At 50.4% G+C, this 14,588-nt stretch overlaps 1 protein-coding gene across 2 annotated transcripts; it reads right to left on the bottom strand.

Moving 5' to 3' along the window:
• Nucleotides 1-194: 194 nt before the first annotated feature.
• Nucleotides 195-4,054, bottom strand: LOC136441340 (uncharacterized). Of its 2 annotated transcripts, none has more exons than XM_066437585.1 (3): nt 3,612-4,054; nt 2,300-2,507; nt 195-1,600 (listed from the first exon to the last, which is right to left on the bottom strand). In XM_066437585.1, exons 1-3 carry the CDS (start codon nt 3,679-3,681, stop codon nt 1,048-1,050), a joined length of 831 nt encoding a protein of 276 aa, XP_066293682.1. In that variant the 5' UTR covers nt 3,682-4,054; the 3' UTR covers nt 195-1,047. The 2 variants fall into 2 exon arrangements, with proteins under 2 accessions (XP_066293682.1, XP_066293683.1); XM_066437586.1 differs by having other exon boundaries at nt 2,300-2,396; nt 3,612-3,990.
• Nucleotides 4,055-14,588: the final 10,534 nt, after the last annotated feature.

Raw genomic sequence — 14,588 nt, forward strand, 5'->3', positions numbered from 1 at the left:
AGATAAGAGTGTCATGAACACGTATTTCATCCAGTGTAGATAAAAGTACCATAAACTCGCATTTCATCCAGTATAGATAAAAGTACCATAAACTCGCATTTCATCCAGTATAGATAAAAGTACCATGAACACGCATTTCATCCAGTATAGATAAAAGTACCATAAACCGAAAACAGTAACCACAGCAGACAGTGTGACCTTTGTACCGTTTACTAAAGTCCATTTGATTGTCAGCACATTTGTATGGTCTTCGTGTATGTATGTTTTTGTTCTGCACGTTTTATTCTCCTGTTATCAAAATAGAGTGCATTTCAAACATAACGTTATACTAATTATACTTCCCATCATGATACGTAGCGGAGCATTTGCAATGTACAATAGAAAGATATGCTGTGAACTACTTGCTATTAAAGCATAACAAAACTTGCTGTGACAAATTGCAATGCAGAATCAAATATTTGCTATCAAACGTTTGCTATGTATACTAGAGTACTAGTAGCAATGTTTGCTTCAAAACTTTTCAAAAGGACAATAACCATATTTGCCGTTTAGCATTTGCTCAATACATGTAACAACATTTTCTGGGAAACATGATTTCTAACGCACAGTAGCAATATTTGCAATGAAATATCATCAACATTTCCCATGCACAATAACATTGATATGAGTAGTGAAGCAATCTTACTGATAATGATTATCACTAATATCAGCATATATTTGATTATCAGCATATATAAAGATAGATATATATATATAATACATAGAGTAGATATTGCCTAGTCAGCAGAGACTAATAAGGCACCGGCGGCAGAGGTCATAGTTCATCCGATGAAGAAGCTTCAACAAGCCGGAAACAATCTATTCTGTTGTGACATCTCACCTTGACATTTCTTGTGACAATTTGTGTGCTGTGACGTCACAGCTTGTCTGTTGTGACGTCACGGATTGTGTGCTGCGACGTTCAGCTTGTGTGCTGTGACGTCACAGCTTGTGTGCTGCGACGTCATGTATTGTGTGCTGTTACACCACAGCTTGTGTGCTGCGACGTTACAGCTTGTGTGTAGTGTAATGCGCGGTCTGCACGACAGTCAGCACGAAGAAGGCGAGGTAGAGCGCGTGGCAGACCACGGTCAGCGCGACGCCCCGGCCCCGGTAGAACGTCTTCTCCCGCACCGCCACCATGCTGCCATGGTAACTCCGCTTGTACATGCGCAGTCCGTGCAGGAAGGTCACCGTCAGCAGCCCCACCCAGCCGCTGAACATGGCCCAGAATGCCGCGCGGCCGCGGATGACGCTGGTGACGTAGGTGATGATGCGGAGGGGGATCTCCTCCAATGAGAGGACGAGGATGAGGGTGAGCTCCACGTCGAGGTGCGGCATGGCGCAGTACTCCAGCAGGTTGTTGAGCAGCGTTTCCCAGAGGAACAGCAGCGTGCCGACCGCGCAGAACACGAACAGCCCCCAGCGCTGCGGGAAGGTGGGCGCCGGGTCCGCCGTGTCGAACACCAGCTGCCCGTACGCCTGCCAGTCCGAGTAGCAGTCCACGGCGCCCAGGATGAAGCAGCCGATCAGCAGCATGGAGGTTAGCCACAGGCGGGACCTGCAACACAGCAACACTCTAGTTAGAACTACTCAGGAACACTGTAGTTAGAACTACTTCCCGTACGCCTGCCAGTCCGAGTAGCAGTCCACGGCGCTCAGGATGAAGCACCCGATCAGCAGCATGGAGGTTAGCCATAGGCGGGACCTGCAACACAGGAACACTCTAGTTAGAACTACTCAGGAACACTGTAGTTAGAACTACCCAGCAACACTCGAGTTAGAACTACCCAGCAACACTCGAGTTAGAACTACTGCCAGTCCGAGTAGCAGTCCACGGCGCTCAGGATGAAGCACCCGATCAGCAGCATGGAGGTTAGCCACAGGCGAGACCTGCAACACAGGAACACTCTAGTTAGAACTACTCAGGAACACTGTAGTTAGAACTACCCAGCAACACTCGAGTTAGAACTACCCAGCAACACTCTAGTTATAACTACTGCCAGTCCGAGTAGCAGTCCACGGCGCCCAGGATGAAGCACCCGATCAGCAGCATGGAGGTTAGCCATAGGCGGGACCTGCAACACAGCAACACTCTAGTTACACCCAGGAACACAGCCTGTATGGAACACCCCTGTCAGTCCACCAGTCTAGCGGTCATCCATAGACGGGACCTGCAACTCAGCAGCGCTTTGGTTTATATTAGGGACACAGGTGAATTACAGACTAGTCCGAGCATGCGTACTAGAGGTTTACCGACCTGTCGGAGCATGCGTACTCGGGGCAGATGGAGTCCAGAGCATCCCTCCCCTCCGGCACTATGAGCACGGGTTCCAGCCGCTTCAGCGAGGACACTTCTGCAACAACAACAACAACAAATAAACAAACAAACAAACAAACAAACAAATAAATAAACAAGACAAACAGCGCCACAAGCATGGGCTCCATTCGCTTCAGCGAGGACACTTCTGCAACAACAACAACAAATAAACAAACAAGTCGTTCATGTACAAACCACTGATTGCACCTCGGCAAGAACGATGAAAACTGTATTTGCCTGCAAATAATTTCTATTGTGTAAACTTTCCTGGTAGGGACCATTTGCTGTCTTTGTGGATCAAATGTTGTAACAAGTAGCTCTGTAGCAACCTGGATGTTACAGGGAAGCAGCGAGCTGTTACCGAACAAGGCTTTTACATCAATACTCGCTGCGGCCAGTAGCTTCATATACATTCGCAGTATGCATGATGTACATAACAGGTTTAGGTCACTCTGTGAATGGACGTATGCAGTTTTAGGTGACTGTGTGTATGGACGTATACAATCTTAGGTGACTGCGTATGGACGTATACAATTTTAGGTGACCGTGTATGGGGATATACAGTTTTATGTGACTGTGTATGGGGGTATACAGTTTAAGGTGACCGTGTATGGACGTCTACAGTTTTAGGTGACTGTGTATGGGGGTATAAAACGTGACTATGCATGGACGTCTACAGTTATACGTGGACACATACAGTGTTAGGTGACTGTACGTACTTCTACTGTATGTAGTTTTAGATGACTATTAGCGGACGTACACAGTTTTATGTTTCCGTGTAAATATCTCATACCATATATCTTATATCATGAATACACGTACTATGAATTAAACCATATTCATATATCATTTACAGTAATGTATATATATATATATATATATATATATATATATATATATATATATATATATATATATATATATATATATATATATATATATATATATATATATATATATATATAAATATAAATATCTGCCTGAGGCCGCGCCCCGCTGGGGAATGTGAAGCCTGAAGCGGAAGTCAGGCCGGAATGTGACCTACACGACCGGAACTTCTTATTTCGGACGCGTCCTGCGGCTTGTTGTCATGACATAGCTACATGTATACTCAATAGTTTCTTCTCAAACCGTTCCACATCTTACACGGGCACAACTGATAAAGTTTAGAACAGCCCATGGTAAATAAACAACATGGCGTCCGCTGCCCAGTCGCCCGGAGTAACCAGGCAGGTAAGGCAGGTAGGCGCACCTGTGTCGCTGTCGGAGACGTCGTCCCGGCGTGAGTCGTCACGGCGCCCGTTCTCTCGTGCGGCGGGCATGGCGGCGAGCGGGGTCCGAACTCGGGACCGTAGGTAGTAGGAAGCGAACCCGGGACAGCTGAGGCAGAGTCGGGCGGCGCGACCTGTTGGAGGTCACAAACTAAAGTGGGTCTGGCGAGTCGGATTTCTGTGAGCGCAGACAAACGCAAGACAAGAGGGCGATGAATAATTGATAAGTCGGCCGAGGCAGGGCGGGGTTTAGCCGGATTGTTTTGTTCCCGGCGCAACAGGGCGATAACTCGGCACGCAACAGGGCGATAACTCGGGACGGCAGGTCCCACCTCGCGTGACGGCTATAATCACCGGACACGCCTCCGCGCGTGCGTGTTGATGCTGTCAGGCGGAATGTTGACACGTTGTCAGGCAAGTCGCGCCACGGGGTCAACGACCTGTCGGCTGCAGGCGCGGTCCTGTGTTTACAACAAGTTTATCTTACTCTCCAAGCTGAGGAGTGGGTCCGGCAGGGTTATCTTACTCTCCAAGCAGAGGAGTGGGTCCGGCAGGGTTATCTTACTCTCCAAGCAGAGGGGTGGGTCCGGCAGGTTTTTGACGTGTTTTTAGGCGGTTTTGTCGGGCTTTCTACTTTGTTATGTTTTTTTTGTCTAGCCAACCCACACGACAAAGTAGAAAGCCTGACAAAAACGCCTAAAAACACGTCAAAAACCTGCCCGGACCCTTGTCCTCTGCTTGGAGAGTAGTTTATCTCAGGCCCAGGCTGACACAATACGCATATCACACGTATCTCGGTCGATTTGTGTAAGTTTTATGTACGCGGCCATACGCACAATATGGCCCAGTATAATGATAGTTTGGGGTAATAACGAATTACGCTAATACGCAAGTTATTCGTCATAAATAGTTTTCGATTGTTTTGATGAGTGCGTGAGGTACATCTAACATGTGAATAACGATATGTGAGTCAAACATTCGTCAAAACAAGCGAAATACCACAACTGTTGTGCGTACAGCTGCGTATTGTATTTTGTCCGTGCGCGGCTCACACGCGGCGTTTGTGGACTGTAACGGTTATCTCAGGCGCAGTGTTAGGGTTAGGGTTAGCCGTGGGATGATCGACGGTCCAGCTGCCATGTTGCTTTGGTAATGGCGTTACTATGGCACAACCTATAGAAGGCTATTGAGAAGTCTGTGAGAATTAAAGTTGTCTCTGACGCTTACCTTGGTCTCCGGACAAGTATCTTAAACCCGAAAACTGTTGTCAGATATCGTGTTAAAATAAGAACAGGGACCTCATTAAACCATTTTGTTCATTTGAATGGGCCAGGGGTACAGAAAAATCGACGATTAAGGTGAGTTGAGTTGAGTTGCGGATTGATACATGACCGAATCGCATCCGTCATAGACTGATCACTCGCGTAGTGATTTGTATTGACTCGTCCAAATCCAGTTTTCTTCATACCAAAATTCCCCGTCTACTTTGCATCTATGAGGAGGTAACTGCTTTACGGCATGCCAGACATGCCCGTATTTACATATCAACGGTCTGTTCCCAACAAGAGCAGAAACCTTGCTGATAGAGTGTTGGTCGGCCTTTGTGCCTCTCGCTCTACTTCGCCGTCTCCATGCTCCAACGTTCAGAAGAACCAGAGAGGTCGAGTCAGTCAGGGGGATACGAAAATGCTGGCAAGGCGAGGATTTGTTAACTGGGATGAAAGATGTGGAGCTTACTGCTGAGTTCGCTGTATTATTAGCTGGCCATCCTTGGACCCGTAGTGTTGGAAGAAGCTGGATTTAACGCCGAATGTATAAACGCACTGGTAGGTGACGAATCTGGCGGGAGGATCACGGTGTGATAGGCAGACAACGACAGGCCATTTATGCGTCCGGAAGACGACAAGGAACCATAAGTAACGGTAGCTATTGTGTACGACTTGTGTCATAACAGTTATCACAAATTAGAGTTAAGGGAGTTCTAGAAAAGCCAAAAGTAGTGTTGTAACGTCCTTTTGCGTTATAAAAGGAGCTGCATATATAGCACACATCTGGCTTCGATTATGGTTGCTGGCCTGGAGAAGAAACCAGACATTCCAAAGGTGCTAGAGGGCACACTGGCCGTTTCAAGCAAAGAAGCTGTCTCGTGTTCCCGTGTTTTGGGGTTTTCGTGTTTTATGGTGTTCGAGTTTTAGGGCAAGGTTAGGGTTCCGGTTAAGGGGTTCGGGAGTTAGGGGGTTCGGGAGTTAAGGGGTTCGGGAGTTAGGGGGTTCGGGAGTTAGGGGAGGGTCTGCATGCCCTATTTCGTTAAGCGTTACGGTCGATTTTAATTCACCGTTAATCGTTACCGGCCGCCCTGAATTTACCGTTAAGGGTTATCGGTATATTAATCGTGAAGCGTTACTGGTCGTTTTAATTCCTCGTTAAGCGTTATTTGTCATCCTGAATTCAACGTTAAGCGTTATTGAGTAATTCCTCGTTACACAGGAAAAGGCATTTCAGTGGGTCAAGATTTCAAAATTTTCTCCAGGGAGCACACGGCTCTGGCGAAAATATGTCGGTAGGGCACCCCCAGCCCCCCACAAAATTTCAAGCTGAAACACTTCTATTTTTCACTCTACCAGCAAAGTTTTCTCCTCAAAACTCAGGAAATTAAGCGTTTCGCGGTTCAAGATTTCTCCCGGGTGCATGCCGGGCCTCCGTCGAAAAATATTGTCAGGAGGGCGTCGACCCCCAAAACTCAAGCTGAAACTCGTCTGTATTTTTTCACAAATAGAGATATCATTAAACCTAACTTACATTACCAGTAATATTTGCCCGTCGAAATGCAAGAAATAGCGTTTCAGGGTGTCAAGAATTTTCCCCGGGAGCATGTCGCAGCTCCGGCGAGGTCTGGAGGGCGTGACGCCCCTCAAAAATCAAGCTGAAACTCTTCTGTATTTTTTTCAAATAGAGATGTCATAAAACTTTGCTTACTCTTGAGCAAAATCCCCCCTCAGAATGCAGGAAATAGCGTTTCAGAGGGTCAAGATTTCAAAATTTTCGTCGCGCCTTCGGCGCTCGTCATCGTGATCATGAACATTTCGTATTGGTGGGTAATACGAAATTTCCTGTCGCCGCCGAATTTAAAGGGTTCGGAGCAGGCGTGCGAGAATGGCATAGCGTAATAGTCTCTTGCCACAAGATCGAGACGACTAGTGGCTAAAAACCGTCGTCTTCAGGGGTATCTCATGTTCTAAAAATGATGAATTTACCGTGAAGCGTTATCGGCCGGCCTGAATTTACCGTTAAGCGTTATCGGCTGGCCTGAATTTACCGTTAAGCGTTGCCAGGACCCCCCCCCCCATGCAGACCCTCTTAGGGGGTTCTACGTTGGTTTCTACGTTGTATGGAGTAAGATCAACCCAGACACATTCACCACGGTGATAATGTTCCATATATATTGCCGCACTTATTAAGTTTTTCAAAACTGCAATTGCGAGTGGAGAAGTACCTTTGGTAGCTGGCTTTTTTTGTAAAGATTCGTAAACGGTCTAGGTGTGCAGTTTTACCTTAAAGCGGCGAAAACCCGCATTCTATATGATCCTATATGCAAACAGCATTTGTCGAACTCACTCACTCACTCACTCACTCACTCACTCACTCACTCACTCACTCACTCACTCACTCACTCACTCTCTCACATAGCTTAGTCAGCCGTCGGGGCAGCATGGCTCTCAGTGAAAGCTCTCCACTGCTGGCGGTCTTCCGCCAGTCTGGTAATCTGGTTGGCTGAGTGACCAGTCCACTCCTTTAGATCTGTGATCCATGACCGACGGGGACGTCCCCGCGGCCGCGCACCCTCCGCTTTTCCCTGAAGAATTGTGTGTGAAAGTCGAACACCATCATCAAAATCAGATAAGGCAACAGCGGCCTCCAGCGATTTAGGTTCAAAGTGCAGATTGAAAATGGAGTGAAAGTCCTAGAGGCTCATTAGTCTTATAAGAGCTCCTTACTTTGACTGGATAAGATAAAAGGTCACGAATGATAACGAATATATTTCAATAAGAAGACTCTTTAAAGATGTATCTAAATAATTACATCCAATTTTCTTGGCCAATCAGAGACGCCCCTGCCTAAGTACCTCATGTACTATTCAAATTTTTCCCGCCGAAATGACGTCATGTTGGCCAGGTGCAGCATTCTTCATGTACATCAGTTCCTCGTGAATGGCATGTCGACAAATTCAAACTTTCGACACTCCAAAACTTGCAATTTTCTCACGTTTTCGCGAAATTTCTTTCTCAAAAATTGCGAAGAAGGGCTTCTGGAATACCATGGGCGAGGATGGCCGGGTGATGTTTGAGGAAGACCTTGGAATACCGGTCCGATGGCAACGGGTTCAAAACTCAGTGATTCACAGCCATAATGTTACAGGTAGGCTTCTGGAAAATTCTTCTTAGCATTTTTGACGTTTCATTTTTGACAAAGCGTTCCATGTATTATAACAATACAATGTGGCCAGGAAAATGTGCTTTTTAATCATGCACCTCTTGTGTTTTGTATCTTGTCCCCTATTTTCGAAAATGGCAATAGTGTAAGAATCCAATCATGGTAGTCAAAGAAGATAGGAGACGAATGTGACGGGAAGAAGGTCTATAATCAGGAACACAACATAGAACAAAGAATCTCTCTTTTTCTGGGTCGTACCACTCTCCGCCCGGGGGGTGGCGGCTTCAACTATTCGAACTTTACACTCTTCCCCCCTATCTAAAATAAAATTCTCCTGAATTTCAAACAAGTTATGTGTATCTTTAACATCCTGTATCTTTGTTTTAAACATAACCAACATTAATAACAGCTAACGACTTCTCTTTCTTTAATATCCTGTATCTTTGTTTTAAACATAACCAACGTTAATAACAGCTAACGACTTCTTTTTCTTTGGCATGACTACTATGCGTGGACAACATAATTCCGTGACAAACAGTTCTAACTGTATTCTAGCAGGTATAGAATTTGACATGGAATGTTCTGGTATCTAACACAGGTTGCTTCGTGAACTCAAGTCCCAGTGTTGAAAGTCCTAGCATCTGGTCGACGAGAATACCTCTGACATAGTCCAGGTTAAGCGGCGGCACTTTAGACTATAACACAGTCAGCGAACCTTGATGGTCTGGTTACTCGGCGGCCATGCCGGGTGGTGTGCTGATTAGTGTCTCCTACAGAAGTCGCCTGTTGAGGAGCTTGGTCCTCAAAGCTGTCGCATGCCAGTTGTGACGTCGGCGCGTCGCCGGTGGGCACCGGCTGACGATCCCGATGCTGCGCCTCGGTTGGCAGTGTGTAGCAAGGCTTCAGTCTGTTATAATGCACTATTTTCCTGCGGTTGCTTCGAGCGTCCTTGATCCTGTATGTAACCCCCGGTTCTCCATCGGAGTGTAGTCGTTCCATGACTACAAATGGACCTTTCCAACGGGGTTTGAGTTTTCGGCGTAGCGCCGTAGGATCGTTGACCCACACCTTGTCGCCTGTCTTGTATGGCCTGTGGGACGTAGTGGAGTCGTATGCAGCTTTCTGGCGACTGCTTGCTTGTTGCATGTTTTGTCTTGCGTGAGCGAAGGCTGTGCGAAGACTGCTTGTCAGAGTTTTGACGTGCGACCTTGCCGTGGTTGTGGGCGGCGCTCCCGGTGGGGTCGTGCCAAATATCACATCAGCGGGAAGATTTGCCTCTCTTCCATGGGCGAGGAGGAAGGGCGTGTAGCCGGTGGAGGCGTGCACAGATGTGTTATATGCCAGTAGAACATGAGAGAGATGGTCGTCCCAGTCGTCGCCCATAGGCGATACATACTTCGAGAGCATTGCTTTCAACGTTCGATTGAAGCGCTCCACTAGTCCATCCCCTTGGGGATGGTAGGGGGTTGTGCGGCTTTTGGCGATACCCAGTGCAGCGTACAGTTCTTTCATTAAATCTGCCTCGAACTGACGACCTTGGTCGGAGTGCAGAGAGGACGGGACACCATGTTCTCTGATGTAGTGGGTAAAGAGGACTTGAGCCACTGTAGGGGCATCTTGGCGCGGAATAGCATAGGCGTTAGCATATTTAGTGAAGAAGTCCTGTAACACTAGGCAGTACCGATTTCCTTTTATTGATTTCGGAAGTTCGGTCAAGTCCATGGCCACCTTCTTGAACGGGCCATCGGCCCGAATGGGTTTCAGAGGTGCTCGAGCTGAGGGTGTCGGTGCTGTCCTTGTGGCACAATGTTGGCAGGCGCGACACCACCTCTTGACGTCTTGGTTCATGCCCGGCCAGTAGAAGCGGATATATACCCTTCTCAGTGTTTTTGTGATTCCCAAGTGTCCCGAGCAAGAGCCATTGTGTAGTTCCTGCAGAATGGCGGGCCTTAGGCTTGCAGGTGCCACCCGTTGATAGATCACGTGGCAATTTGCGTTGGGTTTCCACCGTCGGTACAGGACACCGCGTTTGACCACGAGCGAATGGTACTGGTCCCACAAGGCTTTCAGAGATCGGCCTCGTCGACTGATGGTGTGCCATGGGGGCCTGCCCTGGCGTTGTCTCTTCCATTGTATGATATCTGAAATATCCTGATCCGCCTCTTGTGCCTGTTGTACCTTATGAGGTAACGAGTGTCCGTCGGGGGAATCCGTCGGCGGGGGCGGCAGTTGACCATCAGGCGGATCGTCAAGTGGCACTGTTGGCTGTTCGGCCGAAGGATCGTGGGGTAGGGTCGGTGGTTGGTCGACAGCGGCGACTGACGCTGGCAGGCGCGATAGAGCATCGGCACGGGGTAACAAGTGTTCATCTGGGGGATCCGTTGGCGGGGGCGGCAGTTGACCATCAGGAGGGTTGTCAAGTGGCGCTGTTGGCTGTTCAGCCGAAGGATCTTGGGGTAGGGTCGGTGGTTGGTCGACAGTAGCCACTGACGCGGGCAGGCGCGAGAGAGCATCGGCGTTGCTGTTGGCTTTTCCCGCACGGTAGGTAAGGTCGAACTCGTATGTAGACAGTTCCACAGCCCATCTAGAACGCCGTCCTGTTGGATCGTGCGTAGTGAGCTTGTTGGACCACCCGAGTAAGGGCTTGTGGTCAGTCATGACAGTAAAGCGCCGTCCCGCGAGGTAGGTGCGGAAGTGACGGATGCTCCACACGACGGCCCACATCTCCCGGTCGAACGTAGCCCATCGCCTCCCTTGTGCAGTGAGCGTACAACTGGCGTATGCGACCACTTGTTCGCCATGGTCGGTGGTCTGGGATAGCACTGCTCCAACTGCGGAATCCGACGCATCAGTGTGTAGCGTAAATGGTCGGCTGAAATCTGGGTATGCCAAGATCGGTGGAGACGTCAACGCTTCCCGTAGGGTCTCGAAGGCTGCCTGACAATCTGAAGTCCAGGAAAAGGATGAGCCCTTTCTTGTCAGGACGTGCAGAGGCTCGGCAATCTTGGCGAAGTGGCGTACGAATTTCCGATAGTAGGACGCCAGCCCTAAGAAGGATCTTACGTGAGCGATTGAGGTAGGGGTAGGCCAATTGCGGACTTTGTCCGTGTTGGTTGGATCGGGTTGGACGCCATGTCGGGAAACCACGTGGCCAAGGAAGTGGACTTTTGGCTGCGCAAACTTGCACTTCTCGGCGTTGAGTTTCAAGTTGGCAGAGCGGAATCGGGAAAGAACTTCCTCCAGGACCGTGAGATGATCCTCGAAGGTGCGTGAAAAGAGGATAATGTCATCAAGGCAGGCTAGACATGACCTCCAGTCTAATCCCGCCAGGAGGAGTTCCATTAACCGCTGAAATGTCGATGGCGCGTTCGTGAGGCCGAACGCCATGACTGTGAATTGGTACAGGCCACGGCCGGTGGTGAAGGCCGTCTTCTCACGATCGTCCGGATGGACGGGGACCTGCCAGTAACCGGCCGTCATGTCCAATGTTGTGAAGTATGCTGAGCCCGACAGGGCATCGATGGTGTCGTCCGTCCGGGGAAGGGGATGAGCATCCTTGACTGTTGCGTGGTTCAATTTTCGGTAGTCGACACAGAATCGATGGGTGCCATTTTTCTTTCGGACCAGGACTACGGGTGCGGCCCATGGGCTTTGACTGGGCTCGACCACACCCGCATCCAGCATCTCCGCGACTTGGCGTTGTACCTCGGCCTGGCGGTGGATGGGCATTCTGTGTGGTCGTTGTTTAATTGGCCGGTCATCATGGGTAAGTATGCGGTGTTGAGCGAGGGACGTGCGACCTCTGTCCCCTGGATGACGACTGAACACGTCAGAATAACGCTGGAGGAGGTCAGAGAGTTGGCACGCCTCATCCGGGGAAAGGTGGGTGGTGTCGACACTGGGAGGAGTGGTGCTGGCCAAAGGATCTTGTTCGGCGATGTCATCATCGTCTAATGGCAGGAAGGATCCCAGTGGCATGGCTGCTTTCAGCGTGACAGGTTCATCTGATGTGTTGGTCACCTCACAAACGGTTTCAGAGTTGTTGACTGTGGCGACAGTTCTGGCAATGGCGAACCCTTTGTCGGTGTAGGGGCGTGGTTCTAATAAACCAGCGTAGTCATTAGGGATGGGGCGTGTCGCCATTCCGGGTGTAAGGCGGACCGGTATCGCCATGACGGAATGCGGGGGCACTAAGGTGGTGCGACATACAGCGGCATGGCAAACTGTGGGAAGCAGCTGAGATGATGTTAGGAGTGGTAGGGGTTGTCCCCCGATAGTCAGTGTACCCCTGCCAGCATCAAGGATGGCCTGTTGGGAAACGCAGAAGTCCCAACCGAGGAGGGCAGGTTGATCTGCATCACGGACGACATGGACGGGATGAGTTGCTTCACGGTCGCCCAGGTGGATGTGTAGGTCAATAACTCCAATAGTGTCCAACACTTGACCGGTGACTGACCGCGCCGGAGTAAATTGCTTCATCAGGGGACGACACCGCAGATGGGGGATGGAGTTATACAGTTGTTCGCTAATGAGGGAAATGGCTGATCCTGTGTCAATAAGTGTGTTCGTGGCTGACCCCTCCAAAATGGCGGAAATGTGGGATGTGGGCGGGAATCGGTGGGAGGGGTGCTGTGAGGGGGCCTGCGGTTGGTCTACTGATGCCCGGCCCGCGGCATCAGAGGAAGGTCGTTTCCCTGGTCAGCAAAACGGACTGATCTGGAAGGTGAGCGGGAGTGGTTGCGGTCTGAAGACGGCTGGCGGTATGGAGAGCGAGACCGCGAGCCAGTGGAGTGACGGTACGGGGAGTTGGGGCGGTCTGAAGACGACTGGCGGTATGGCGAGCGAGACCGCGAGCCAGTGGAGTGACGGTACGGGGAGTTGGGGCGGTCTGAAGACGGCTGGCGGTATGGCGAGCGAGAACCCGAGTCAGTGGAGTGACGGTACGGGGAGTTGGGGCGGACATTGTCCGATGGGTGAGATGGGGAACGGGTACGAGTGTCGGTAGTTCCGCGGTATGGTGAACGTGAACGGCTGTTGGCGAAGGAACCGTTACGGTACGGCGAGCGGGAACGATCGGCAGGCGGTTGGCGGAAAGGTGAGGTGGAACCGGGGCGGGCTTCGTAGTAGGGCCTGGGTGCTGGGGACAGATGCTGGCTTCGGAACAGGTTGGTGAGGATAGAGACCTGCTCGGTCAGGGTGGCCACGGCTGTGTGCAAATCGTCTCGCTGGACGGCATTCACCGGTTGCTCTCGAGTTTCCCGCGGGGCAGAGGTGGCCACTGCTTGCTCGTAGAGGGTGGCAATCTCTGCAGCCTCTTCGATGGTGGCAGGGTTTCGCCCCATCACTCGGAGGCGCGTGGCAGCATCAATGCCTTGTGTAAAGTATTGGAGGGCAACCCCCTTGATGGCTGGCTCGTTGTAGCGTTTTGACGCGTTTTGATGCGTTGTAGCGTATGCACGCCGGACCAGTTCTTCTAGTTCTGCTGCGAATACGATGAATGACTCACCAGGTTGGCGTTTCCGTTGCGCTAGGGATTGTTGGAAACTGAAGGTAAACCTGTCTTGCGAAAAGGCATGTGACAGCATCCCGAGGAGGTTGGTGTAATCGCGGCGGATGTCCTGTTGGAGGCTCTGGAAGTATGTTAATGCAGGTCCATCCAGGAAGGTGGGGAGGATACGTGCTCGTACGTCAGGGGTGTACTGATGGGCGTCTGCGTAAACCTCAAATTTACCAAGCCAGACATGGAAGTCTTCCTCCCCCTTGCCAAGGAAGTGCGCTGGTAGGTGCGTTTTGAGGTGTAGTGGGGTAGCTGGAACCGGCCCGGAACCTGTCTGTGGTGCGGGTGGTGGCGGTTGTTTCCATGTAGCACCTGACGACATACCGGGTGGTGGTAGTTGGTATGTAGCACCTGCGGACGTCCCGGGTGGTGGTGGTTGTTTGAATGTGGCACCTGGAGCTGTACCGGGTGGTGGTAGTTGGTATGTAGCACCTGCGGGTGTACCGGGTGGTGGTGGTGGTTGTTTCCATGTAGCACCTGACGACATACCGGGTGGTGGTAGTTGGTATGTAGCACCTGCGGACGTACCGGGTGGTGGTGGTTGTTTGAATGTGGCACCTGGAACTGTACCGGGTGTTGGAAGTCGGTATGTAGCACCTACCGAAGTACCGGGTGGTGGTGGTTGGTATGTAGCACCTGCCGAAGTACCGGGTGGTGGTGGTTGGTATGTAGCACCTGCCGAAGTACCGGGTGGTGGTGGTTGGTAGGTAGCACCTGCCGAAGTACCGGGTGGTGGTGGTTGGTATGTAGCACCTAATTCTAACGATGTACTAGGTGGTGTTGGTTGCTGGACTGTAGCACCTGAAGGCGTAGGAGCGGTTAAAGCTGGTCCGGGGAACCGCTGTGTGAGACCCGCCTGAGTAGGCGAAGCCACTAGAGGTGCACGTGAGTTTGTCGATGTCATCGGGTTATAATGAGGAAACGAAACTTCAGAGTCAATGACAAATTCCCCCGGATTGTTAGTCGATGT

The sequence above is a fragment of the Branchiostoma lanceolatum genome, chromosome 9, assembly GCF_035083965.1.
Source record: "Branchiostoma lanceolatum isolate klBraLanc5 chromosome 9, klBraLanc5.hap2, whole genome shotgun sequence".
NCBI lineage: Eukaryota > Metazoa > Chordata > Leptocardii > Amphioxiformes > Branchiostomatidae > Branchiostoma > Branchiostoma lanceolatum.

What these genes read in the sequence shown, in the direction of transcription:
- LOC136441340 (XM_066437585.1), bottom strand. Translation starts at nt 3,681, where the DNA reads ATGCCCGCCGCACGAGAGAACGGGCGCCGTGACGACTCACGCCGGGAC. An exon ending in CGTCTCCGACAGCGACACAG is followed by an intron (nt 2,508 to 3,611) that starts GTGCGCCTACCT and finishes TTGTTGTTGCAG; the next exon opens with AAGTGTCCTCGCTGAAGCGA. An exon ending in GAGTACGCATGCTCCGACAG is followed by an intron (nt 1,601 to 2,299) that starts GTCGGTAAACCT and finishes GCTGTGTTGCAG; the next exon opens with GTCCCGCCTGTGGCTAACCT.